This window comes from Balaenoptera physalus (genome assembly GCF_965194825.1).
Source record: "Balaenoptera physalus genome assembly, chromosome: 2".
Lineage (NCBI taxonomy): Eukaryota > Metazoa > Chordata > Mammalia > Artiodactyla > Balaenopteridae > Balaenoptera > Balaenoptera physalus.
Window position 1 is genome coordinate 150,325,027 of NC_138883.1, and position 25,425 is coordinate 150,350,451.

Below are 25,425 nucleotides of genomic sequence, written 5' to 3' on the forward strand. Positions count from 1 at the left end.
TATGTCCAGAAATCTACCCATCAGATACGCTTGCCCACAAGTAAAATGAACTGTTTTTGTCATAACAAAAGTTGATTGGAAAAGGCTAAGTGTCCACTGACAGGAATGGAATTAGGGAAGATGGAATGCTGTGACGCTTTTTAAAAATAGCAGCTCTCGGCGCCAACGTTACAGAGCAGAGTGTATGGTAGACTACCTTTGGGTTAGAACCAAGGGATGATAGGATATGTATTCATAACTGACTTGTATTCACATAAAGAAACACAGAAATGATACACCAGAAACGAGTATAAATGGCCACCTGTCGTGGACTGTGTGTGTGTGTGTGTGTGTGTGTGTGTGTGTGTGTGTGTAGTGGGGGGGGGGGCGCCAGGACAAGACTGAACCTCTTCCTGTACTTTCCATATTTGGACCATGTGACTGGATTACCTATTCAAAATGTTACCTTTTTTTCAAAATGACGATTTGGGTTTTCCTAACAGCCCAGGCTGTAAATGGTGAGGTGGTGATGGCAGGTAACAGTGATATTTTTCTCTGTTTCCTCTTGTCTAACTGCATTGTGCCTAACTGGAGAGGTGTGGACACATTCACACACCATGCGCCAGCCCACTCGTGATTTCTAGCTTCATTTTCCATAACTCGACTGTTGTCCCTGACGATCTCGTGCCTCCTGGAACCTCCTCCCTTATCCTCATTAAGTGCTTTAAACATAGTAGGAGCTCCTTACAGCCATTAAACTTATTGTCCTTGTTCCCTGAACCTCAAGGAGCCACGGGAGCCCACGGCTGAGTGAATCGAGGATTATGTAGCAGAGATGTCTGGACGAAGGACAGGCTGGAAAAACAGAGAGGTGCCCATGGGGAGAAGGACCTTCCTGCAGCAAATTATCCTCCACAGACCACCCTCTCACATGACTAAACAAAATATTTAACATGTGAAAACTTGAACATTTGACTTGAATTTTAAGCAGACAAAATGGAGGCTTTAATTGTTCACATTACAAAGGACCATGGGGTCTCTGTAAACAGCTTCTCAAGTGTTTCTCCTTATATCCTGAAACATTTGATAGAGTTAGAAACGAATAGCAAAGTGTTAGCCTCTGCTGACAGATTATCAATCAGGCACTGAGATATAAAATTCTGAACTTGGCTGTTTAAAAAGAATCCTGACATTTTGGGGACTTCCCTGTTGTTCAGTGCAGGATACCAGGCACCCTAACTCCTATACCACGAAGGGAGGCCGGAGAGGCTGCTCTGGTATTGCTTGCGGACAGGGCGTATTGGCACGACGACGCCCCAGACACCCTGAGGCATGTGGCCAGTTCACCCCGGCTTTACTCTGAGAAACACACGAGTCCCTTCCTCCCTGTGCAGTCCCGGCTGGAGCAGGTTAGTTACGAGGAGCACCAGCTGCTTGATGGTGAGACGAGGCACTGGCCTCATCACCATATTTTGGTTAGAGGATTAGTCTGAAGAACAGCGTGTGTAAGGGAAACAGGATCTTCAAGACCATCTAGTCTCACCCTTCTTTGTAAAGACGGGAAAGCTTACGTGATCCCCTGTGTTGGCAGAGCCAAGACTGACCCTCAGTCTCCGGCTCAGGCCTTGCTGTCCCTGCTGGACACGGACTCGGAGGAGGGTGGTCTCCTCTCCGATTTCAACCCAGCAACAACCCATGGTTGGTGCTCAAATGCTTATTGACTGAATGAGTGAAAGAGACAGAAGTTGGAAAATTAAAACATTTAAAGCCCAAACTATCAGACTCAGAAACTAATTGCTTTTGAAAGAAAAACCAGAATCAGAAGTTAATTCTCAAAAGTTTGCCTTATTACTTGTGTGTCTTACAACAGGAATCAGCAAACTACAACCCCAAATCTGGCCAAATCCAGCTACTATCTATTTCTGTAGGGCCCACAAGCTAAAAGTAGCATTTATACTTGGAAAAAAATCCACAGAATAACATCTCATGATGGGAGAATGATATGAAATTTACGTTTCTGTGTTCTTAAATACAGTTCTGTTGGACCAGATCCTTTCCCACAGATCTGATGGCTGCACCTGGGTCACAACATCAGGACTTGAGTGGTTCAGACAGAAGCCACCTGGCCCTTTACAGACATGTCCGCCACCCCAGCCTTAGCAGGCTGGTGAGGATCTGGTTCAACCCTCACTGGAGCTGTTGCCAAGATGCAGCATAATCAGTGTGCCATTGCCCGTCCAGGTGTAACTGCCCGCTAACGACCAACGGTTTAACCTTAACCAAAAGCATCCCTAAGACCCATCAAGACCGGCCAACTCACCTCACAGCCCCCCTCCTACCTCCAGGAACCCCAGCCGGTGACACGCTGCCGTCACTTCCCAGCTAGGACACCCTGCAGCCATTGTCCAGGTGAGGCTGACCTGAAAGCCGCGCTGCCCCCTTGGTGGCTAGGAGCTTTGCTCCGCAAGGAGAGCGTCGTCTTTGAGGATTCTCCCCCTGGCTCTCAGCTTCGGATGCTTTTGATGCTGCCTGACCTGCGGGAAAGCCCGTTGGACAGTGGTCAGGACAGGTGGCCTCTGCCCTCTCACGGGGGGCTGAGGAATGGGATGCACAGCAATGCTGCCCCTTGCCCGCCAGGTTCAGGGAGCATGGACAGGGGTCAGGGACCGCCAAGGGTGACTTGACAAGATGCGTGGGTGCATCCGGTCCCACGGGAATGCAGGGAGGGGGCAGCTCTGGCCGCACGTGGCCTTCACCTCACTGCTCCGTCCCGGGCTCCGCCGAAGTGTGGGACCCGACGCGGTCCTCGTCCTCCTGACAGTCAGCAGAGCAGGGACGCATCAAGTTAGCGGACCTCTGCCCCTCAGCGGCTCCCCTGCATCTCCCGAACGTCTGCTCGGGCTGGTCTGGCCTGCAGAGAACACACGCCCTGGTCCCCCCAGGGAAGCTGGACAGGCCCAGAGATATCTGTCAACACGTGTCAACACCAACACGAGGTAGGGAAACGAAGCAACACGAGGGGAGCTGAGGCCAAGCCTGGATCTTCTGCGCCCGCACTGCCGGGCTTCCCTTCCTCCTTCTCACTTTCCATTTCTGCTCCTTTGCTTTTCCCCTGGTCAGTCTGTCCCCCGAGCCCGACAGCCCCACGTGGGGCCCCGCGCTCTCTTCACAGGTGACAAGTGAGGAGCTGCGGAGCCAAGCCACCTGCCAGCCTCCTGCCCCGATGACCAGCACGACCGGCCCGGCCGCAGATGCCATCCATCTGCTAGAGGCCTCTGTGCCAGCCCTGGGTGGGCCTCCGACTCTCCCCCCATGAACGACCGAGTCAGGGGCGACAGTGATGTGCAGTATGGAGGGGGGAGGGGAGGGAAAGGGGGGAGCCGAGGGGTCACCGAGACATGGGGGATCCACCCCAGCCAGAGGAGCTGATGCGTGCACCACCTCGAGGGGTCACCACCACCAACCACCGCCCGAGGCAGCACGGCCGACCCAAGTCTCTCGCTAAGGTATCGTACTGACTTGGTCTTGCCCAGTTATTTCGTTCATGGATTAACCTTAAAAACGGAAAGACAGTAAGAGGTGAACTGAGGGGCCCACTGGACTGGAGCCAGAGCGGCCATGACGGGAAAGATGCCCTCTTGGGACCCAGCGCCCGCCTGGGGGCCGGCAGGAGAGAAAGGGCTGGCCCACAGGTGGGGACCGGGGCTGTGGGTTCTGCTGAGAAGATGTCGCAAGTCGAGACTACAAGTCACAAAAGACGTGGGTGTCAAGGAAACGGAACCTCTCTCCTCGGAAGCAGTGACACCACGCCCCTTGAGGTGGACACACCACCCGACGTGGGACACCAAGACATCAACGAGGACGGTAAGACCCAGAATGATGATCGACCAGCTGACCAAACTCCTGACTGTGTCCCCAGACCTCAGCATTGTGCTGGAGGACGCAGAACGCGGCATCAGAAGAAACTCTACGCACACACAGGAACACACACGCTGCACAAAGCACGGCCACACGGGGCGGTTCTGTGTCAGCAACGTTCTGAGTCACCCAATGCAGGTGGTCTGCACCAGCCACCCACTTTTATACCCCCAATTAGCGCGGGACAGTCCTGGTACAAGTGGAATTCTAACACATAGGCAACTCCGGTGAAGCCTGTTGATCTGTGTGCAGAATCAGTTCTACTGATTTTCACGTGTATTAAACTTATGCTTTTGTAACCATTAGGCTGGAGGTCAGTTAACCCGCTACTACTTTTTTTTTTTTTTTTAAAACACCTTTATTGGAGTATCTCGCTACTACTTTCCAAGAGATGAAGCCAAGATCAAAACAAAGATAATTTGGGTTGGAATCGTCAGCGAGACCTATGTCCTGGCGAAGCTTCCTGCCGAGGAGCAGCAGAGAGTATGTGCACACAGACTCACACTCCTTGTTCCTAAAAGTTACCAATAATCTGTACACTTGGAGCAAAATATGAACAAATATATTTAGATATATTTAAAAGAATTAAAAAAAACATTTCACAAAACATTTGTTGCCATAGGAATATTTTTAGCAATAAATGCCCACATCAAAATTTAAACATTGTTCGAAGTATGATTATCTGTACTGATAAGTAATGCAACAAATTATGTAAACAGAGTCAGATACATTCCTGGTAGGAGTCACTTCCTTCCTGGGATGGAAGCTGGCCCAGTTTTCCAGGGGACCAATTAAGAAACTGCTATTTTCAGAGCAACAAAAATAAAAGCTTTTATTTGTTCATTTGAATATAAAACAGGCGTTATCACAGATGTACAAAGCTTACTGGTGGTTTAACATACGAGAAGGTTGCCGTCCTTTGCACATAAAAATTTTGTTTGAAACCGTGATTGGTTGAGTACATGAATTTCTCTAACCAGTCACCACACTATGAAATAACGCTGCTAGCATCCAACTGGTAAAAGGGACCGTTTCCCTTGGGTAAAGTGTCAAGCAGGATTAAATAGATATAATAAACAAGCACCATGAGGAAGCCGCCCTGTTGGTTGGTCTGAGTCTCAGTGATCACTGTGTACCCTCCTGTGTGCAAGGTGATCACACGGTTTTGTCTGACTTCAAAAGCACAAGGTCACAAGACAAACACTGGTTACGTTCTCATGAATGACTCATCCACAGCACAATTCCTAGTACAGAACGATCTTCCTTTATTGCTAAACGGGTGGTACTTAGTGTCTCCTTTCCTTTTTCTTGCACAACAGAACTTGGATCCCAGCCCTGAGCCCTCTGGACCTCGACGCTGACACAGGACAGCAGGACCGACCTCACCCCACCTCGCTGGGCCTCGCGAGTCACCTGCAGTCCTGCTTCCTCATCAGTGTCGGACCCGAAACCTTAAACCCCTCCCCCTACACAAGGTGGGCATGTGTGTCTTTCCTGTGTGTGGTGGGGTTTTTTCCCCCTTAGGAAGCGAAAGACTGTGGGAATGTGTATCTGAAGCATGTAGAGAAATATTCATACACAGCAATGAAGTCAAACAATATTTTAAAAATCAAATAACTTGTGGAGATGGAACAATGCACCCCACATGCAGACAAATTTTTAAAAAATGCCACTTAAAATTTTAACAGCAATTAGCCTTGGATCTCAGAAGTCAAACAAAACTCTCTTGTAGCAAAGGGCTCACTGCCAGCACACAGAGCAAAGGCAGATAAGACAACCTCACAGAAAGGGTCTCAGTCTTGCCAGCAGCAATCTTAGTCATGCAGACCTGACACAGCCCCCATGGGGCGCACTGGGGCAATTACAAAGTGAATCTCTCTCGGACAGCTGATACTCTTCCTGGCTGGACGCAGACGGGCTGATTCAGTCCGGGAGTGTGAGAGGAGCTCTGAAAGTTCCAAGGCGTGTGAGGCGGCAGCAGCAGCAGCAGCAAGAGATGGAAATCAGAAGCGTGTCCTCGCAGGAGGTGCAGTGACGGGAGGGGATTGGGGGCCTCCTGCCCCAGCCAGTGGCTCTGTTGTCCCGGTAGCGGGGGCGGCTCCCCAGGCACGACCCTCTCCTGGTGAGTCTCTTCCCTTAAAGCCGCTGAAGGAGTCAGCACAACCCGCTGCAAATGACCACAGAATGACATTCCTTTTCATACCGAGGACCAAAAAAAGGTGACACAAACAAAAATGATGGGAACATTGTGCAATGAATTCTTGCGGCCGAGAGAGCGCGTGCTGTGGGCCAGCTGCTCCCCAGGCCGTGCAGTGCGGTGGGCACGCGGCACTGACAATCCGTCGAGACCCCGCAGCAGAAGGAAAAGTGCACGTCCAGCTCCGATCTGCCACCTCTGAGGCGACAGCGCCACTTGCTGGTCTCTGGTTCCGGAGGAAAGGTTCCGACTGTGCTGCTGGCTTTCTGGCCGCGCACACCAGCAACGGGCGAGAGTCTATCTACAGTGCAGTGGAGGGGACGCCATGCAAGTGACAGGTTCTGCGTTTTAAACTTTAAAATCTCCTTTGTTCTTAGTGAATTTATATTTCATATATATATATTTGTTGTGATGCTATCCACGCAAGATAATACAACACTTTTTATATTAGCAAACATTACAAGACTTTAATATTCTTGAATGTTTTCTCTGTTATACTTCTAAAGAGATCAAAATAAATTAAACGTTTTGTACATAATTACATATGAAGTTAACTTATTTTATCATTTTAGTTTAGTACAAAGATATCTGCAAGGTAATTGCCGAAATACACCTTATTTATAATTTCTTCTCATTCCATGCTAAAATTCAAAGGCCGATTATTAGCCTGTTTCTTCAGCACATTTCTGACAAAGAAAGCTGCTAAAATCTAATTGGAAGGTGCTATTTGGAAGGTTTTCTCGTACCTCAACAAACTGTCCTAGAAGGATGAGCTCCAGCAATGGCTTAAATTAGTAGCAGGTCCATGGCATTAAGATTTCATGACACATTAAAACAGAGAAAACAATTCTTTGTCACACTACATAAATTGTTTAAAAGAACCCATCTGGAGGGCAGAATATTTTTTTAATTGCTATTTTGGCTTAACAAAATACCACATTTACGAAGAAAGCACTTATCCAATAATTAAAAAAAAAGAAAAAGTTTTTGAAATGGGCTTTTCCAACAAACTGAAGGCAGTAACGCAAAGTCCTTCTGAGCAAACTTCACATTTCTCGTCTCATCCCCGTGCCGATCAGGACGAGTGGAAAGTCTCCTCCCCACCACTTGGCAAAGGCTCCGCTCGGGAACTCGCCTTGGCGCCTGCACACTCGCGACACTGAGCAGATGGCCCGCCTCTGGGAGCGTCTACATGTTGTAGGCCACGTAAATGGGGTCCAGCTGGTCGGCCAGGAAGCCGTCGCGGAGGTGCATGCGCTGCTTCTCCCCCCGGGAGTTGATGGGGATGACGCCGATGTCCACCACCACCACCACCCCCACCACCAGGTAGTGCTCCTCCAGGACCACGTTGGTCACCAGGGGGACCAGGTCCAGGGCTTCCTGCTCGGACCCGTCGAGCTCAACCACAACCACCAGCAAGTTTGTCCAGGTGAACACAGCACTGGAAGAGAGAGAAGCATCACTGTACAGCGGGGCTTGAACTTAATGATCCTGTTTTCTTTTCCAGACGTTCCACTGGGTTCTTTGCAGACCTGCCTGGGCGCTAAGCCTCCTCAGGCCTGTTGGTTCCTGACCGGCTCTCACACTCCCGTCATCCGCACCTACCGACCTGCTCTCACGGTGGCAGCCCCACCCCTGCCCTCCCTGGATGCACGCACGAGGCCCCTAAGGGTGAAGTCTGTCCCGCCAGGTGATTCGGTCAGCCTGCAACATGGTCTGTGGGCTTGTCGCTGAGGCTAGGACAGCGGGGGCACTGGGGCTGGTCTTGACTTGCCTCTGCCACCAGGGGGATGAAAAACGTGTGCAGAAGAGCTGCCAGCCCCTGGCCCGGCTGACCCGCGGGCTCCAGCCACACTGGGGTCAGATACCTCAGCGGTCAACTGCAGACCCAGGGCACATTAACTGATTCCTGTTTAAAGTACTGAGTTTAGGATGAGGGCAATGCAGTGAGACCTGACTCATGTGGGGTAATTCCTGAAGAACTCCAGAGATTTACCCAGAGGTGTCTTATTTTGGATCTTTCAACAGGAGGGCCACCCAGAGTATTTTGTCTGCCCAATTTGTTAAAGCCTAAGAACAGTGTTTTACACTTTAAGCCACTTTAACATCACACAGTTGGGCTTTTAAAACGTGGTTGTTTAAGAACCTTAACACACACTGCCCCTGGCCACCGGAGCCGCGTGGAGGACAGGCCTGGCTCTGGGGCCCTGCAGTGGGCTGCGGGGATCTTTCTCTTGCCAGACACAGAGAAGTTTCTATCTCAGTTGTGAGGCAGGAAGCATCTGGGAACATTCACTATTGTTTCCTGAAAGCATAGGGTATGCCTATTAGGAAAAAATGAGTATTTTGTTCAGTGTGGCCAATGAATACATGAAAATGAAAGGGAAACATTGGAGAACGTGTTCAGCAGACCCCTCCTTCTGGATTTTGCTTTGTGACGAGCGTGTACACCTAAGGGAACAACCTTGTGGGGCGCTGTTCCCGAGAAGAAGTGCCAGCGCCGAGTCCCAGGGCACAACTCCCAGGCACCGGGCACCGCTCCACACGGGCCGCGCCTTGAGTCCATGAATCACATGTGACTACTCTGATGCGCGCTGGGAACAATCTTATCCTGGCATTTGTAATCGATGGCGCAGCATCAGGACCAGCTCAGACTCCACAGTTAACTGGGGAGGGGGTTTGCTAAGAGGCCACAGGCTGCTGCCGGCTACTCTCTTTCCACCGGCGCTCTCCTGGGGCCGCAGTGGCTGAGAGGGTCGGGGGGCTGGACCGTACTCAGTGAGGCAGTCACAGATGTGACCTGGCATCACATCCTCCTTTCTCTGCATGAAATGACTGATGGGGGCACCCTGTGTGTGGGCCACAGGCAAGGGGGAGGGAAATAACAGAACAGTTGTGCTGCACAGACTCCAAGAGAGAGAAACCCTTCGGAATAAAACGCAGCTTTATTCCGCGTCACAGCATCTAAGCAATGCTCAGAACAGAAAGGAGAAACCCACGAGGGGCACCCCTGCCACACACTTTTAAGTGGAAACGGCACCTTTTCAACTAGATAGAAAATACTCAAGGGAGGCAATACAAGCCAGTCAAAATTATTAAGAATACAAAAATGGAAGGCTGTGATTGGTATTTATAGCTATTTAGATGGAAACTGAGGTGGGCCCCGGCCAGTTTCTGGGCTGATGCCTTTCTGGGGTTTCTGCCCTCCTCGACACACGAGTGCACAGGCAGCGGACTTGTGCTTCGGACGGGCTCCGTCACTGCTCGTCCTGAAACGCGGTACCAAGCGGGGACGAGGCGCTCCCGTCCACCCGACTCTTCTGTCTGCCAAGTCCTCTGTGCAGTGCAGTGCATGGCCAAGAACACCAGCCTGCGTCAGCTAACAAGAGGCAGCCGACAATCTCAGACCAACCCACCTGCCGAGAAAACGAGCAGTTTTCTCCCGAGAGGTTTTGGAACAAGCCTCCCCTGGGACTCCTGCCCTGAGCTTCCAGATGGGCTCCATCAGGCCTCTGCCAGTTCAGGGACTAAGGGAATGAGCAGACCTGCAGCCAATGGCGCTGAAGCCACTTTTCACTCTCAAATGCCACGTAAAGGCCCTGAGGAGGTGGTCAGCGCTGCAGCCCCCAGGCCAGGCGGTGATCTGGGCACACTCACACGTCACAGCCAACCAAACGGCCAGGGAGAAGCATGGCCTGCAAGGCCCCTCACCCTCAAGGGTGGCTGGGGTGGGTGACTTGTCACTGATAACCCAGTGACGCTGGCAAACGCGGCCTCTCCTGGAGCCTAAGGTCTTCCCACAGGCATGCTGCGTTTAGGCTCCCGCGGACAGTCTATTTCCCCTACATCATGCTTTCCTTAACAAAAAACCAAATAAACGGCTCCCTGGAAACACCGCCCAGTCGTCTGTATGTCACTCTCAGGAAAAGCAACAACTCTGCACTAGGAGTGCTCTTCAGAGGTTCAGGTTCACCCTGGAAAGCTGACTCCGCCCAGGACCCCGTGCCCTCGGGCTGCCGCCCCCTCCTCACCATTCCGTGACGCTTTTGTGGGCTCTGATGACGGAGGTCTCGATGTCTATCGGGTGATACCTCATGCCGCGCAGCTCCATGGCCTCATCTAGGGCCCCCACCACGTAGAGGGCGTCGTGGCGCTCTGTACAGGGAATGGAAACTGTGTGAGCTTCACCGCAATGCCGCTCAAGCCGCTTAAAAAATAAAAAAGACTACCCCTGAATGCGAAAGAGATGCAAAGAAAAGATCACTGAGCAAGGGATGCTGTCTCCCTTCTACCAGGGAAACTCTGCAGCCCGAGGCTCTCAGGGAAAAGGTGCAGGCGGAAGTGCTGCCTGGCTCAGTGCTGGCCGCAGGCCTGCACGTCCCTCCCCTTATCCCACAGGCGTAGCCTCCACACGCCGTCAAGTGCGTTATCACACGGCCCTCAGCAGCATCAGCACCGCCGGGACACGGGCCAGCAGACCTGCTCCCTGGAGTCACATGGTGAGGACCCAGCACAGCCCAAGTTATGCCCAGTTCCCTCTGGTGCCAGCACACGAGCTCTAAACTCTCTTATTACTGCCTGTCTGAGCGGGAAGAGGAAGCACAGTTTCTGAGAATGTTCATGAACAAAAATTTCCTTAGCTCGTGTAACTGTTCAATTTATTCTCATCAGCTGTGCAAACCTTGGGATAATGACAACATGCAGTCTGTCCATCTTTCCTTAAAAACAAGGAGACGTCTTTAATCTTTAGACTAGTAAATATATCATGGTGAGTTTGAGAGAAGTGACTGACATATAAAATACCAGAAAATAAATCTTTTCCAGTTTAAGTCAGATGAGATGGAGGCAGTTACTTGCTGGCTTCTAACCACAGCTGCCGTGGGGTATCCCACTGTTCCAGCCCGCGGGCTCCGCAGGATGGGACCTGCCCTGCCTCTTGGGAGGTCTGGGTGCTACTAAACTTAGTTCTTCAAGGAACCCCAGATAGCACCCTCAAGTAAAACAGTGTATGATTTTCCCAAATTGAAAATGCAACACCAAAATATCTTGTACTTTTCCCCTAAATTCATGCTGGTTCAGCCAGGTTGGCATAGCTCCCATCACACAGGTGGGTCAGGAAGGCTCGCTGACTTCTGGCTTTGAGTCTGGCAGGATCTCACCAAGAAAGCTCAGGCCCCATCTCTATGTAATACCCAAGTCCTGTCTCTGTTTTTAGTGAAATAAGGAGTGGAGAAAGGATTCCAGGATCAGCAAAGACTTGAAGAGCAGGCAGGCTCTTAACGTGTTAGTTCTGCATAACACCCACGCGCAGCGCCAGCCCCTCAGAGCTGCAGCTCCCCTCGGGCACCTTGTGGCACCAGGCCTGCTGGACAGGTGCAAAAATACAGAGCACCCGAGGCCAGCACCTCCCGCCCTGGAAGAGAGCAGCAGGGCTTCAGGAGGGCCTGGGCTGGGCTGGTGGCTCCAGGATTGGCAACATGTCTGTGAGCTGCACTTACAGGCACTTGTTGTGGACAACACGGCACCTGGCTCTTGCCCCTGGTTTTAAATGTGTTCCTGGCTCACATGGGAGCACAGAGCACGTGACATGCAGCTTCCACTGCTGGATGCACTTGCCCTGAGCTGGCGCTCCCTCACCCTCAGCTGTTTTCAGGCTGGCTTGCAGCAAGCATGCACGCACGCACATTCTCCCGGGATTGGGATCCCAGACCCCAGACGGGTTTCCGGGGTCTGAGGACCTTCGTGCCACCTGTCGGGACTCTCACCTCCGTTTGCATCAGTGAGTTCAGTTCTCCGCAGGAACCCCAAATAGCCCGTTCGTGCCCAGACTGTCTGTGTGTCTCCAAAACTTAATCTTGAGTTGAAGTGATCTGACTGGAGGGATTCATCTCCGTAAATAGTGAAATAACCACTGGCATTGTGGGCACTGTGAACCCAGATCTGGTAAGGAAGCAAAATATAACTGGATAAGTTAACTTGAGATGATCTCCAGGGCAGAAGCTACTTTTACAATTTGATAGATTATATTCAGTGCTATTGAAACTGTCCTTGCCCTGCAAAAACAAGACGATTCCAGTTTCTGGGGAGACACAGATGCCACAAAGTTTACTTAAACGAAGGCATGACAGCAAGCTCATGGCTGAGCGAACAACCAAGCCATCATCTGTTGAGAATTCTATTAAAGCAGATGGATTGAGGGCTTTTGAAATAAACATCAAATGAACGAGGGTGTATGAGTTTCCTTGTATTTATTCAAATGTACTGATTGTTCCTAAAAAGCAAGCTGGAAAAATGTTAAAAAGCTTTGCGATTTACTTTCCCTTTCATTTGGTTTGCATACTTCTAGGAATATTATATTGTAATAAAACAACACAACACAAAACAAACTCTAGAAGGGAAAGGCACTGTAACATCAAAAAATGGGGGACAAAAGTGCCTGACCGTGGAAATGGGAAAGAAAGACCTGCTGACACGGTGCCGACCACGTGGGCTGAGCAGAGCCAGGGACAAGGCAGAGGAGCCCATCAAGTCCGCACAGATGAGGCCCAGAGGAGCTGGGGTCTAGCCAGCGGCCCTCAGTCATGCCTGCTGAGCAACGAGGAAGCAGACCAGAGACGGAGGGCACCCCGTCGAGCGAGGGGAAGGAAAACCATCTCTGTTAAGACACGTTCCCAGCAGAACATCAGGGTGCAGTGGTCCCTGCCCCTCCGCCCAGCACACCCGCTCAGCTCCAAGCAAGGCCGCCCGCTGTGAGGACAGCAGCCGCCGGGAGCATCCCCAGGTGCCCGAGATGGCGGGTGCTACATCCCAATTTCATTCCTAGACATATATTTAAAGGAAATTCCTAAAATATAGTGCAGCTCACAGACTAGTTCTGATCTTCACATAGAGACAGACGAGTGAGGGGCCAAAAAACTGCCCAAGAAGAAAAAGGGTTTCGGGAGTGAGCAGTGGTTAGGACTCACGCCTCATCACTATTCACCCCTTTACGAGGTACACACGTGTGCCCAGGGCACCACTCCAGGAGAGTGGCAGGGCTGGTGTGCTGGTCATGTGCCAGCTGTGGCAGCCTTTTCTGTGTGGCCAGAACGGGTCAGAGGAAGGGGGGGAAGCTGACTGAACAGTGGGCGGCACCTGCAAGAGGGTCCTTGAGGGCAGGACAAGGTCACTGTGGGCTTGGCCTTGGAGAGGAAAACGGGGGTGGGGAGGGGAGGCAGACATGTCAGAAGAAACAAGTCCATCAGGGAGAGGAAGGACAATGTAAGGCAGAGGCGGGCACGCCTGGACAGCCGAGCAGGGCAAGCTGTGGGGATGACAGCCCAGGAAGGGTCTCCTGCAGCCACACGCAGCCAGCAGCGCGCAGGATGAGAGGCCGGGCGCGGAGTCACCGGCCAGGTTCATCGTCAACACAAGGGAGCGGAAGTGACTTTCTGACCCAGATAAACACCTGTCGTGTACCCAGCCCGCCTGCCATGGTTGTTGGTACTGTTATGATTCTGGGGTTGGCAAGATTCCCTCTGCACGTTCCCCATCGTGTTCCTGATAAAGGACTTCCCTGCTGTGAAGGCAGCAGGCATGTGGAAGACAAACCAAGGGCTGGGAAACAAGGAAACTCAGTCCGCTCACATGAAGTTTCCTCTTTCCTAAATTTTTTGAAGAGAATCTATGATACTCCTTTAAGGAAATCCTACTTTGTAATCCTGAACTTTCATGGACACCCTGTACCTCACCTCACCCAGGTGTGAGTCCCCAGAACTCACCTCACCCAGGTGTGAGTCTCCCAACGGTCCTTTTGTTTCTGGATTGGCAATTATGATCCGAACCCCTGGAAGTATCTATGTTGGAAAGAAGAGTCTCATCAGCGGACAGACAGGTAGATACTGCACAATCAACCTTGACCTTGCTTTCATGCCATGTGCCTATTTTCCTGATTAAAATGGTTTAGAAAGTGAATGGCTTTAAATCAAAATTATATACAGCATTATATAATTACAGCAAAACAATTACATTTCATTGTAATTATTACAGTGACAGAGCCTCTGTTAAAGTGATCCTAAAATTAAGAATTTGAACAAAAACATGATAAATGATATAATTTAACAGGCTCAATGCTTGCAAAATAGGATTTAGTGGAGCTGCTTTGTGGTGTCCAGAAGAGACAGCCGTCACCACCCATGCGTCTGCCGAGCCACGAGGACACCACGCCTGCGGCTCTGCCCCTCTCCTCCACCACACTGCCCACTTTTCCTGCTGGTAAACATCTTCTAGTACAATGTTGATATGAAGCACCTCCTTCTTAATGGACGTTTAGCTCAGAAATGCTCCACATTCCACTGAAACCACGTAATGAAGCAAAAGCTGATTCTGGAAATTTAGAACAGAACCCATCTCAGTTCAGCTAATTAACACTGTGCGGTTAAGATAAGGTAACACATCTGTGGTGAACGCTCCTGGAACACATCTGACGAACGGCCCGCCAGACCGACTTGGGTGGGTGGGTAGCGCTGTGTCCCACCTTAGAGCCAACTTAGTACCAAGAATTCTAACGGGCAGTCATGTAGACACAGACTGTAAAAGGTCCAAAAACAATATGCTTTTAGGATTATGTTAAATGGAGAAGAGATCTGACGATTGGGGCCAAAAAAGAAAAAAAAAAAGTCTTCAATTAGGTTTAAATACGTTTCTTGCATTTAGTTCTATAAACAAGATAACCACCGTTGCAGGAAAGACTAGCTGTCCCCTGATAACCATTCTTTGTCCAGCTCCACAGTAAACAAGCCCTGATTGTTAGCCAGGCCCGCAGACATTCAAAACCAATGTAGTGCTGCCAACCTGCCTTTCAGCTGTGGGTGACAGTGCCCAGTGACACTTAAGTGTGAGTGAGGCGGCTGAGGAGCTGTCCTCACAGTCTGCACCTTCTGCCTCCTCCTTTTTCTGCTTCTCCTCCTCTGGCTGGAATGTGCAAAAGGAAGGCTGGAGCTGGAAAAGCCAGTCTAGACCCTGAGGCACCCTTGGGAGGGGAGGCCAAGACATAAGATGCCACGGTCCCTGGTGGTTTCTTCTACATGAGAAAAAACCCTAACTCATTTAAAACATTGTCATTTTGAGTTTCTGTGCTCATGGCCAAAACCAGTCCTGATATACTACATTCAAGAAAACATTTTTGAAACAAAAAAAATCTACCATCTATTTCTTGAATTTTCAAAACCCATAAACTGAGACTCGTGTTTATATGGACATGCATACGCCTTCCTTCAATACTTACTTTTCCTGATTCCATTAGGGGCAAACTATGAGGAGATCCTCTTTCTACTAAACGGACTCTACAAAGAGAAACAGAAGGTGTTACTGTGTTTTCTGTACCAGTGGTTCCCTTCCTCCACATCCAGCACTTGGTCAATGCCTGGCAGTTTGATGGGGAACGTTAACTCTGCTGATGAGCATTACCCAACGCAAAGATAGTGTAGAAGTCAAAGAAAAAGCAGTCGATAGTAGAGAGGAAACAGCGAGGGCCACCACACAGGCCACGGAGAATGGAGATGCAGTCCCACCTACCAACCCGAAAAATGACTGGGAACGATTCTGCATTTAAAGTAACCAGGGGTCGATGTAGTGCTTGCAGAAAAGGGAAAGAATAAGGATTAAACTGCATTCCTCAAAGAGCTGCCACCCCTGTAACAGCGATGCCTGGTCCTGAAACACTCATGGCCCTGCCCCTGCAGACCACAGGCAGGGCCTCAGACACAGCAGCACAGAACCCACCTCCTCAAACAGGCGCACTAGAGAGGACCGGCCAGTTCAGACAGCAAAAGCTCCTTTTAGAAAAGAAGCTCTTTTCCATTTAAAAACTATTCACTGGTGATTTAATCTTAAAACTGTGGAGGACCTTGGTGCCAGTCACAACCTGAGCTCGCTAAGTCCTTCCCAGCTGCGTTATTTTAACTATTCTATGACTGGTTTTACATCTCTCCATGTTACTTTGAGACTGTGATGCTGATCATTCATCTACAGGCAACTTTTATTTAAGGAAAACGGAGTGAAGGGGAACCTGCTGGGATGCTTTACTGCAGAACACGGAGGGCGTCAGCAGGAGGATGGGGCCAGGGAACGCGGGACTGTCAAATTCACCAGCGTGACCCATTCTTTGTATCAGCACAGATCTGCCCCCATAACTGATAAGTGTTGCTGAAGGGGGATGGGCAATGAAGGAAGGACGCTGAGAGTCACAGCTTGGTGGGGTTCCTTCGCAGGCTCTGCTCCGGTCGCCCAGAGTGAGGGTCCAGGGCGCGGATGACAACATGAGCAGGAGGAGGGCAGACAGACAAGGTCCCGACAGAGAGGGGTGTGGGTAGGGCTCCCGTGCCGGCAGGCATCCTGGGGCTGCAGGCCTCTGAAAAGTAGCTGAAAAGCTCTTACTTTCAGGCAAAGGATGCCCTGCCTTCCAGCTAGCCTTTGGTGTGGTGTCTCGTGTTGCTGCAGACAAAAGTAGCAGAGGAGACCCTGGGAGGGCTGGAGGTACCTGAGTAGCTGCAGCAACGATGTAATGAGTGGAAGAAGTCACTGAAGCAATTCTGGATCATTTGATACCCATCACATGCTTCGATATTTGTCTCTAAGAAGACCCTGATGCTGACAGCAAGAGATTAGGGCTATCAAAGAAAAACCACCTAGATCTTACACTACTTAAGCCTTCCAGAATATGGGCACACCTCCTTTTATTGCACTTTACAGATACTGTGTTCTTTTTTTTTTTTTTTTTTTTACAAATTGAAGGTTTGTGGCAACCCTGCATCAAGCAAGTCTATCAGTGCCATTTTTCCAACAGCATTTGCTCACTTCATGTCTCTGTCACATTATGGTAGTAATTCTTGTAATATTTCAAACTTTTTCATTATTACTATGGCATTTATTATGGTGATCTGTGATCTTTGATGTTACTATTGTAATTGTTTTGGGGTGCCACGAATTTGTCCTTATAAGATGGTGAACTTAATAAATGCTGTGTGTTCTTACTGCCCCACTGACTGGCCATTCCCCGTCTTTCTCCCCCTCATTCCCTGAGACACAATGATACTGAAATTAGGCCAATTAATAACCCTACAATGGCCTTAGTGTTCAAGTGACATTCTTCTCAAGGAAAAGTCACGCATTTCTCACTTTAAATGAAACGGTAGAAATGATTAAGCTTGGTGAGGAAGGCAGGTCAAAAGCTAAGATGGGCTGAAAGCTAGGCCTCTTGCACCACCAGATAGTTAGCCAAGTTGTATATGCCAAGGAAAAGTTATTGAAAGAAATTAAAAGTGAACATATGAAACAGCCTTATTGCTGATATGGAGAAAGTTTTAGTGGTCTGGATAGAAGATCAAAATAGCCACAACATTTCTTTAAGCCAAAGCCTAACCCAAAGCAAGGCCCTAACTCTCTCGAACTCTATGAAGGCTAAGAGAGGTGAGGAAGCTGCAGAAGAAATTTAGAAGCTAGCAGAGGTTGGTTCATGAGGTTTAAGGAAAGAAGCCTTTTCCATTACATAAAAGTAAAGGTGAAGCAGCAAGTGCTGATGAAGAAGCTGCAGCAAGTTATCCAGAAGATCTAGCTAAGATCATTCATGAAGGTGGCTCCACCGAACAAAAGATTTTCAATGTAGATTAAACAGTCTTCTATTGGAAGAAGATGCCATCTAGGACTTTCATAGCAAGAGAGGAGAGGCCAATGCCTGGCTTCCAAGCTTCAAAGGACAGGATGACTCTTGTTAGGGGCTACAACACCTGGTGACTTGAAGTTGAGCCAATGGTCATCTACCATTCTGAAAATCCTAAGGCCTGTAAGAATTATGCTAAATCTCCTCTGCCTGTGCTCTGTAACTGGAACAACAAAGCCTGGATGACAGCACATCTGGTTACAACATGGTTTACTGAATATTTTAAGCCCACTGTTGAGATGTGCTCAGGAAAAGAAACTCCTTTCAAAAAAACACTACTGCTCATTGACAATGCACCTGGTCACCCAAGGGCTCTGATGGAAATGGACAATGACATACAGGTTGTTTTCATGTCTGCTAACACGATATCCATTCTACAGTCCCTGGATCAAGTAGTAATTTTGACTTTTAATTCTTATTATTTAAGAAATACATTTTATAAGGCTATATAGCTGCCATAGATAGTGATTTCCCTGATGGATCTGGGTACAGGTAATTGAAAACCTTCTGGAAAGGATTTACTATTCTAGATGCCATTAAGAATATTCATGATTCATGGGAAGAGGCCAAAATATCAACATTAACAGGTGTTCAGAAGAAGTTGATTTCAACCCTCCTGGATGGCTTTGAGGGGTTCAAGACTTCAGCGGAAGAAGTAACTGCAGATGTGGTAGAAACAGCAAAAGAACTAGAATTAGAAGTGGAGCCTGAGATGTGACTGAATTTCTGCAATCTCATGAGAAAATCTCATGAGAAAACAGATGAAGAGTTACTTTATGGATGAGCAAAGAAAGTGGTTTCTTGAGATGGAATCTACCCTGGTGAAGATTCTGTGAAGATTGTTGGAATGACAACAAAGGACTTAGAATATGGCATAAACTTAGTAGATAGAACAGGGGCAGGGTTGGAGAAGATTGATCCAAATTTTGAAAGAAGTTCCACTGTGGGTAAAATGCTGTCATCGGCATTGCGTGTTACAGAGAAATCGTTCCTGAAGAGTCAGTTCATGTGGCGAACTTCATGGCTGTCCTATTTTAAGAAACTGCCACAGCTGCCCCAACCTTCAGTAAGGACCACCCTGTTCAGTCAGCAGCCAGCCACACTGAGGGGAGACCCTCCACCAGCAAAAAGATTATAACCCACTGAAGGCTCAGACGACGGTGAGCATTTTTTAGCAACAAAATATTTTAAAATTAAGGTATGTGCACTTTGTTTTTTCAGACATAATGCTATTGCACACTTAATTGACTACAGTACAGTGTAAACATAACTTTTATATGCATTGGGAAACCAAAAAATTCGTACGACTTGCTTTATTGTGATATTCCCTTTACTGTGGTGGTCTAGAATCAAACCCACAGAATCTCTGAGGTCTGCCTGTATGCCAATAGGCTTAATGATGCCATCCTTCAAAAATAAACTACTGGCTGCATTAAGACAGAATTAAAAGGGACTAAAACTCTTCTAGGACCCAGGTAGCATTATGCTAATTTAGGGTGGGTTATAATTAAAAATTACCATTAGAGCACTAAGAATCTATGGAACTTCACCTGTAGCAGCTTTCAGACAGATGAGATGCTTGCAGGAAATATCAATGCTGGGAATGATAACTTTTTACAGCCTGCTGGGTCAGGAGGCTGCGCCTGTTACACTGAACTAAATTAGGCCAATTTGAGTAGTTAGGTTAAGTGAAGAAGCCTGTGTGTCCAAGTGCTGGCTGGCCAACTGTGGAGTCTGGATATTGGCGACTGGCTACAGATGGAGAAAGCAATAAAGAAAGAGGCCAAATTGGCTGGGAAGATTATGAGTGGGCAGAAGCAGGGGTGAGGAAAGAGGGAAAGAATGAAAGAGAAAGGGGCCGAGGTAACGGCTGGCTCAGCCCACCTAGTCTGGCTGCTGCTATGGGCGGGGCAGCTGGCCAGAGAGTAGGCTGGGTGTCCTACAAAGGCCAGACCATCAGGCCAGGGAAGGGAGCAAAACCTTTGCCAAAAATGAGGGTTGTTCTGGATAAGCTACGCTCTGCTGTTTGTCCACTCACAGCCACCACTCAGGTAGCTCTGGCTGTGGCACTATGACAGGGATGACTTCTGAGCGGGGCACCTGGTGTCATGAGTGGAACCAGGCCACCTGAGCCAAGAGTGGGAGCAAGTGCCCTGGCCTGCGACTCGAGCCCGGACGTTGTGCTTCTCCTCCTCTCAGACCCCAAGGTTCCCGCCAACATGGGGAGTGAGTCCATGGCCCGGTCCTCCTTCAGCAGTGGGACTGCTGGCCACGCACACTGGCCGGCCTCTGCCTCTCTGGCCAGCAGGCCTCCCCTGCTCTCGGAGTTTAGGAGTTTATCTTGTCTCCTGACCCTCCCTGCTGAGCCGAATCCTCTGAGGAAGGCAGGCAAATGGGATCTCAGCTGAGGATCTCACCTGAAATGTGGGAAACCCTACCGCTAAGAACTTCCTTGCGGCCTCCTGGCTGGGCTGCTGAGTGGTGGCAGGGACCTGGGCAAGCACGGAGGGCAAACATAAGGACAGAACAAAGAATTTCTTCTCTGGTCAGTATGAAACGGTGCTCTCTGTCAGCGATTCACAGGCAAGCAGGAAGGGGGCGCTGGAATCACTCAGGGGTGGTCCTGTCCTGCCAGCAAATGCCACACGGGTGGCCGTTCCTCCACTTGAAAATATCCACAGAGCAAAGAGAAAACCACCCCTTACAGGAGGAGACAGAGATGTGTCTTGAAAGAGCTGGGAGCTACACACACACAGGCAGCACACACGGGAGGGCGAGTGACTCACAGAAATACAGGAAACTCAGGAGGAGACCTTCCCAGGCTGGCACCACGGGGAGGGGAGGCTCTCTCCCCCCCGGGACTGCGCCTGCCCACACACCGTAACCCAGTGGCTCTGGAGATGCGCCACAATCAGGAAACCACAGTACCTTCCCCACAGGAGGGCTGGCAGTGCCACAGCTGCTGTCAGGAGCCGGTCACTTCAGAACCACGGGCAAGAGCCCAGCGTGGGCACGTCCTGACAGAGCAGGTCAAGAGGACGGGGGGTGCCGGACTGCCCAGCGGCCAGCCCAGACACACAGGAAGAGGAGCTGACAGGGCCCAGCGGCGTGCACTGAGCAGCCAGGACGAAGTGTGCATGGCGTTCCTGCATCCGGGGTGGCCCTGGGCCGAGTCTCCCACGTCCCTGGGCAGCAGGGGGAGGACAGTGCCTTCCAGGAAGGGACACGGTAATTACTCCTTAACGTAAGACACCTATTTGGGTTTCTGCCCCCTTCAGAAGAAGGGGCCCAGCAGGAGAGAGCGGCGATGAGCCCGGGCGTGCAGCAGGACCTCGGCCTGGAGGAGCTGGATGTGGCAGCACCAAGCCAGCCCGGGGAGCAAGGCTCCCTGCTGTGACTGCGAGAGGGTGCCTCCAGGGACAGAAACCAGCAGAAAACCCCGTACAAGGGCAGGACTTTGCTTTGGTTTCTTAAGTCAAACCCTGATGAAGACGAGGAAGGGACAAGTCCCATGCACGTGTTTCTGGTGTCTGACAGCCCCTCAGCTCCCAGACATGCCTGTCCTCTGACGCAGGACAGAGCTGAGAATGTGAAATGCGAGCCTGGAGAGCGCTACAGGGACAGAGGCGGGTACGACTCTGAGGCTTTCTCATGAGGCCTGGACAGGGCGGGTGTGGGATCGCTCTGACACTGAGCAATGTTAGCCTGAATTGTGAAGGTCAATGACATTCCTGACAGTGTCACTAACGTATGACCGCACAGCAATTTCCAGTTCACAAAGCACTTTTACTTCTGTTTTGAATGACCAAGTCAGGAAATGTATGTATAAGAGATTATTTTACAGATTAGGACAAAAGTGTCACTTAAAAGGATACAGACTTCCCAAGGTCAAAAGGTTAGGAAAAGAAACTCCTACTATGACTCAGGTCTCCTGGCTCTTTCTAGAACAGTGAAATCCATCTGATACTGGACTTTTATTACTTTACCATGATACATTGTACGGGTTCCAATTTCACTTTTCCTAAATCACAACTCTTCTCAATAGGAAGATTTGCCACACTGAAGATAGTTAAGAAGGTAGGTCACAAAGCTGCTAGAAAGGAGTTTCTAGATTTCTTTCCTTTTCCAGGAAAGAAAACTCCTTGAACCCCACTCCCGACCATCCCTGGTACTCCAGGAGATTTGTAACACACAATGGGACCAACTGTCCTTTCCTGATTACTTTTCTTGTGAATAAGTCCGTTTGAGACTGTAACCTACTCTCTTAGGCCCCAAAGATCAGCGGTTTTAATCTAAATGGTCTTACAAATTAGATCTTCATGTGTTTTGAGGGTCAGGTCACAGACAGAACTGCATAAATATTACTCAAACGGCGATTCTTTGACGAGCTGTTGTTCACCTTTTGAAGTTATAAAGTTTTTTTCAAATAATTTTTATAGGGAGCAAAGTAGATTTCTCTTTAAAGCCCAGAAGTTGTATTTGGAAATTTATGCCCCTGAAACACACTTACTTAATCTCTTCAGAGCTAAGTGTCTGCATTTTGAAAATGTTCTGGATGGAGCTCTGCTCTAGTGGGCCGGTATGCTCTTGGTGGGCCAGTGGTTCTCTTTGCCACCAGATGGGCTGTATCCTGTGATTCCCTGTGCATAGCAGGGTCTAAAATGAGGGCTACAGGGGCCGGGAAGCACCTCTAAGTGTGATGTGTTTAGGTGAATGCAGCGTTTCTTAGTCTCAGCACTGCTGCCATTCTGGTCATTTGCTGTGCAGCAGGAGTCTGTCCTGTGCACTGCAGGATGTTTAGCTGCATCCCTGGCCTCCGCCCCCCCCACATGCCAGCAGTACCACTCCCCAGATTATGCTAATCAGACATGGCAACATGGCAACTCGTCCGCTGGGGGCACAAGCACCCGTCTGGGAACCCCTGGTGTGAGTGGGGGTTGGTATTCCCCAGGATACCTGAGCCTGCATGGCACACCCGGCCCCTTCTCAGCCCCTGCAGCTCTGCCCCCTACACACTCACTCACACACGGGACTCAGTATCATGGAAGAACACGCTCAGCCAGGCCAGGCTGGGGGCTCCTGGTTTCCCACCCACAACTTTCACTCTGCTCTCCCAGGTATTGTGAGCACAATGCACACGTCAGTAGGCACCACGTGAGGACATGCAGATAGCAGCACAGTATCTGGCCCTCACAACACGTCCACAAGCACCTCTAGTAATTTACAAAAGGACACCTTCTACTAGAGTTCATGCTTACTATTAACACGTCATAGAAACATCAATGAATGGGCATCTCCACAACTACCCCAAAGAAATGACCTAATCAATGGGGAAGTCTACAGGAAAATGATAGAATTCTCTCTTCCCCCTCAGGCACGTCAGGAGGGACCCCTTTGGGAGCAGAAGTTCTGCTAAAGATTCCTCATCTTGTCTCCACCTTCCCTCCCTCGAGGTGAACTCACAAGCACTCACCAGCAACACCCCCTTTCGTTCTTGCTCAAGGCTGCTTAGGAAGCTGCACAGAAAGGTCACCTGACTTATATTTTAGTTTTTCATGGAAATACCTTGACACAAATTTTCAATTCATGTAAAGAAATGTGGGCAGAGTGTTGGTATTTTATCAGGTGCAAAATGGTGCCTGACTAGAGTGTTCAAGTAAAGGACCAAGTCTTCTGGGCAGACTGTGAGAAAAAGCAACTCTGGTTGCAACGGCTCTGGGCCAACCGTTGTCATTTGTGTCTGAAAACAAGAATTTGATTGCTCCACTGGGTACCTCACGCAGTAAATGTGGAGAGTTGTGAAAGCTCGCTCAATGAACCACCTTGTTTGGAGCAGATGACTCTGCACTCCTCCTCCTTCTAGAAGGAACCCTGCACGCCAGGCACCGAGAAGACAAAATCACAATACCTGTCGTGTCTCAGAGCTCTCATGTCCACGTAGACGGTGGTCGGATCGGGCCCCGAGGTCCCCTGCAAGCAAGGACACAGTGAGGTTAACACGAGTTTGCCTTGGAGGAGCTGGGTCTGTGCTTCCTACTGGCTAGGGAGCATTTCTCTGGCAAAGTCTGAACAAAACCCAAAAGCACTAAAACCACACCTCTCAACTGATAACCCAACTCCGAAAGGAACATCTTATTAAGATAATACTGGACTTTCACACAGCTTGACTGTCAATCACATTTATGAAAATTAGGAAGAAAAGGGGCATCTTGCCAAATAAAAGAAGGCAGAAACTACAGAGGCAGCATTTGGCAAAAGCAGGTCGCCAAGGACGTGAAGCATCATGTGCTGAGAGGTTTTCACCACATGCATCCCAAAAGGTGTATTTGTAGAGCTCAAGATACTGAAGCAGAACACGTGACATGAGCTGACAGATTAAGGAAGAAGAGATAAAAGATAATGACCTTGTTCCTTCTAGTTCTACTTGTGCCTTGGTTTTCCTCCAATGCGGGAGGCCATTTTTGCCCAAGACATAAGTCAGGGAGGTTGTGTGTTTACCACTGGCCATCTGGGCAGCACCCTGTGTTCTGAACTCTTTATTTAACACAGGGTCCAGAAACCTTATCCTGGCATCTTAAATCTCTTCAAAATATATGCTGAGTTGACTTCTGAACAGTGATCTCTGCTCATGTAAGAGCAATGGCATTAAAGCTACATTACAAACCAAAATTCTATGTACATTTCTTGGGAAAGTAATGCAATACCTTGGGTAGAAAAAGACAGAACCTAAGAAAAATCTGCCAAAAAATAAGGGAGCCTCTCAGAATTTATTTGAAGAACTACACTAAAATTCTTCACGAGAGAATCTTAATCTTATACCAAAGGCACGTTTAAATATAAGAAAAAGATAAAAATAAAGACACCTTTGTTGTACCATCTGGACCCCCCGATAATCCTCCCCACAGAGAAAGCACATGCAATCAGCCTGGAGGAGGAGCTGCACTGCCGTGTGGCCACGGCGCCCTCGCTGATCTGTGACAGCTTGGGGGAGCCGTGCTACAGACCAGCGCTGAGTGGAGAAGCGGTTTGTGGTCTGAGTAATGCAAAGCACATAACCATAAGAGGCCAATTAAAAACAAACAAATCAGAAAACAGGTCACTAGAAATGGAAAATGAAATAAAACGGAGATGACCCCAAACTGATGGTATAAACGGAGGCACAGCGTTTGTCACAAACGCGAGACATCTGACAAGATCTGAGAAGTGACACCACGCTGGCCGTCAGCCCTCCTTGACCACGGGTCTAGAAGCCCAGCCCATCTCTGCACTCAACTCCTAGTCTGCCCACTGCTGGGAGCTGACGAGACGGTGGTGGTTAGCAGGCACTGGTGTGGATGAGCGGGAAATCCCTACCTTCTCGGCCAGCTTCCACAGCCGGTGGGGCTACAGCAGCAGGAGGTGGGAGCAGAGGAGAGGTGAGGACACCAGACCAACAGACACCGAAAATCCAGGACACACACAGACACATAAACAAACAACCCAACAATAAAAGTGGGATGAAGAAGAGAGAGGGGTGGGGAGGAAAATGCAAAAAGCAGGGAACAAAGTAAAAAGAAGATCAAAAACAATGTCAAATATGGAAGTCGTTAAAATCAATCACTGTACCATTAAAGGTTAAAAAAAATCTAAAAAG

General features: G+C 49.4%; 1 protein-coding gene across 7 annotated transcripts in view; it reads right to left on the minus strand.

Annotated features, from left to right (window-relative positions):
* Positions 1-4,443: 4,443 nt before the first annotated feature.
* The window catches only part of DIP2C (disco interacting protein 2 homolog C), a 364,119-nt gene continuing 343,137 nt past the window's right edge, over positions 4,444-25,425 (minus strand). For 4 of the 7 annotated variants that reach the window (XM_082442363.1, XM_082442367.1, XM_082442365.1 and 1 more), the window contains 7 exons: positions 25,146-25,175; positions 23,701-23,762; positions 15,360-15,417; positions 13,855-13,929; positions 11,860-12,034; positions 10,126-10,249; positions 4,444-7,535 (listed from right to left, as the gene is read on the minus strand). In XM_082442363.1, the coding sequence (XP_082298489.1) occupies positions 7,283-7,535; positions 10,126-10,249; positions 11,860-12,034; positions 13,855-13,929; positions 15,360-15,417; positions 23,701-23,762; positions 25,146-25,175 (777 nt within the window). In that variant the 3' untranslated portion in view covers positions 4,444-7,282. The remainder of the gene's footprint in view (positions 7,536-10,125; positions 10,250-11,859; positions 12,035-13,854; positions 13,930-15,359; positions 15,418-23,700; positions 23,763-25,145; positions 25,176-25,425) is intronic. The other 3 variants (XM_082442364.1, XM_082442368.1, XM_082442366.1) reach the window with 1 other exon arrangement.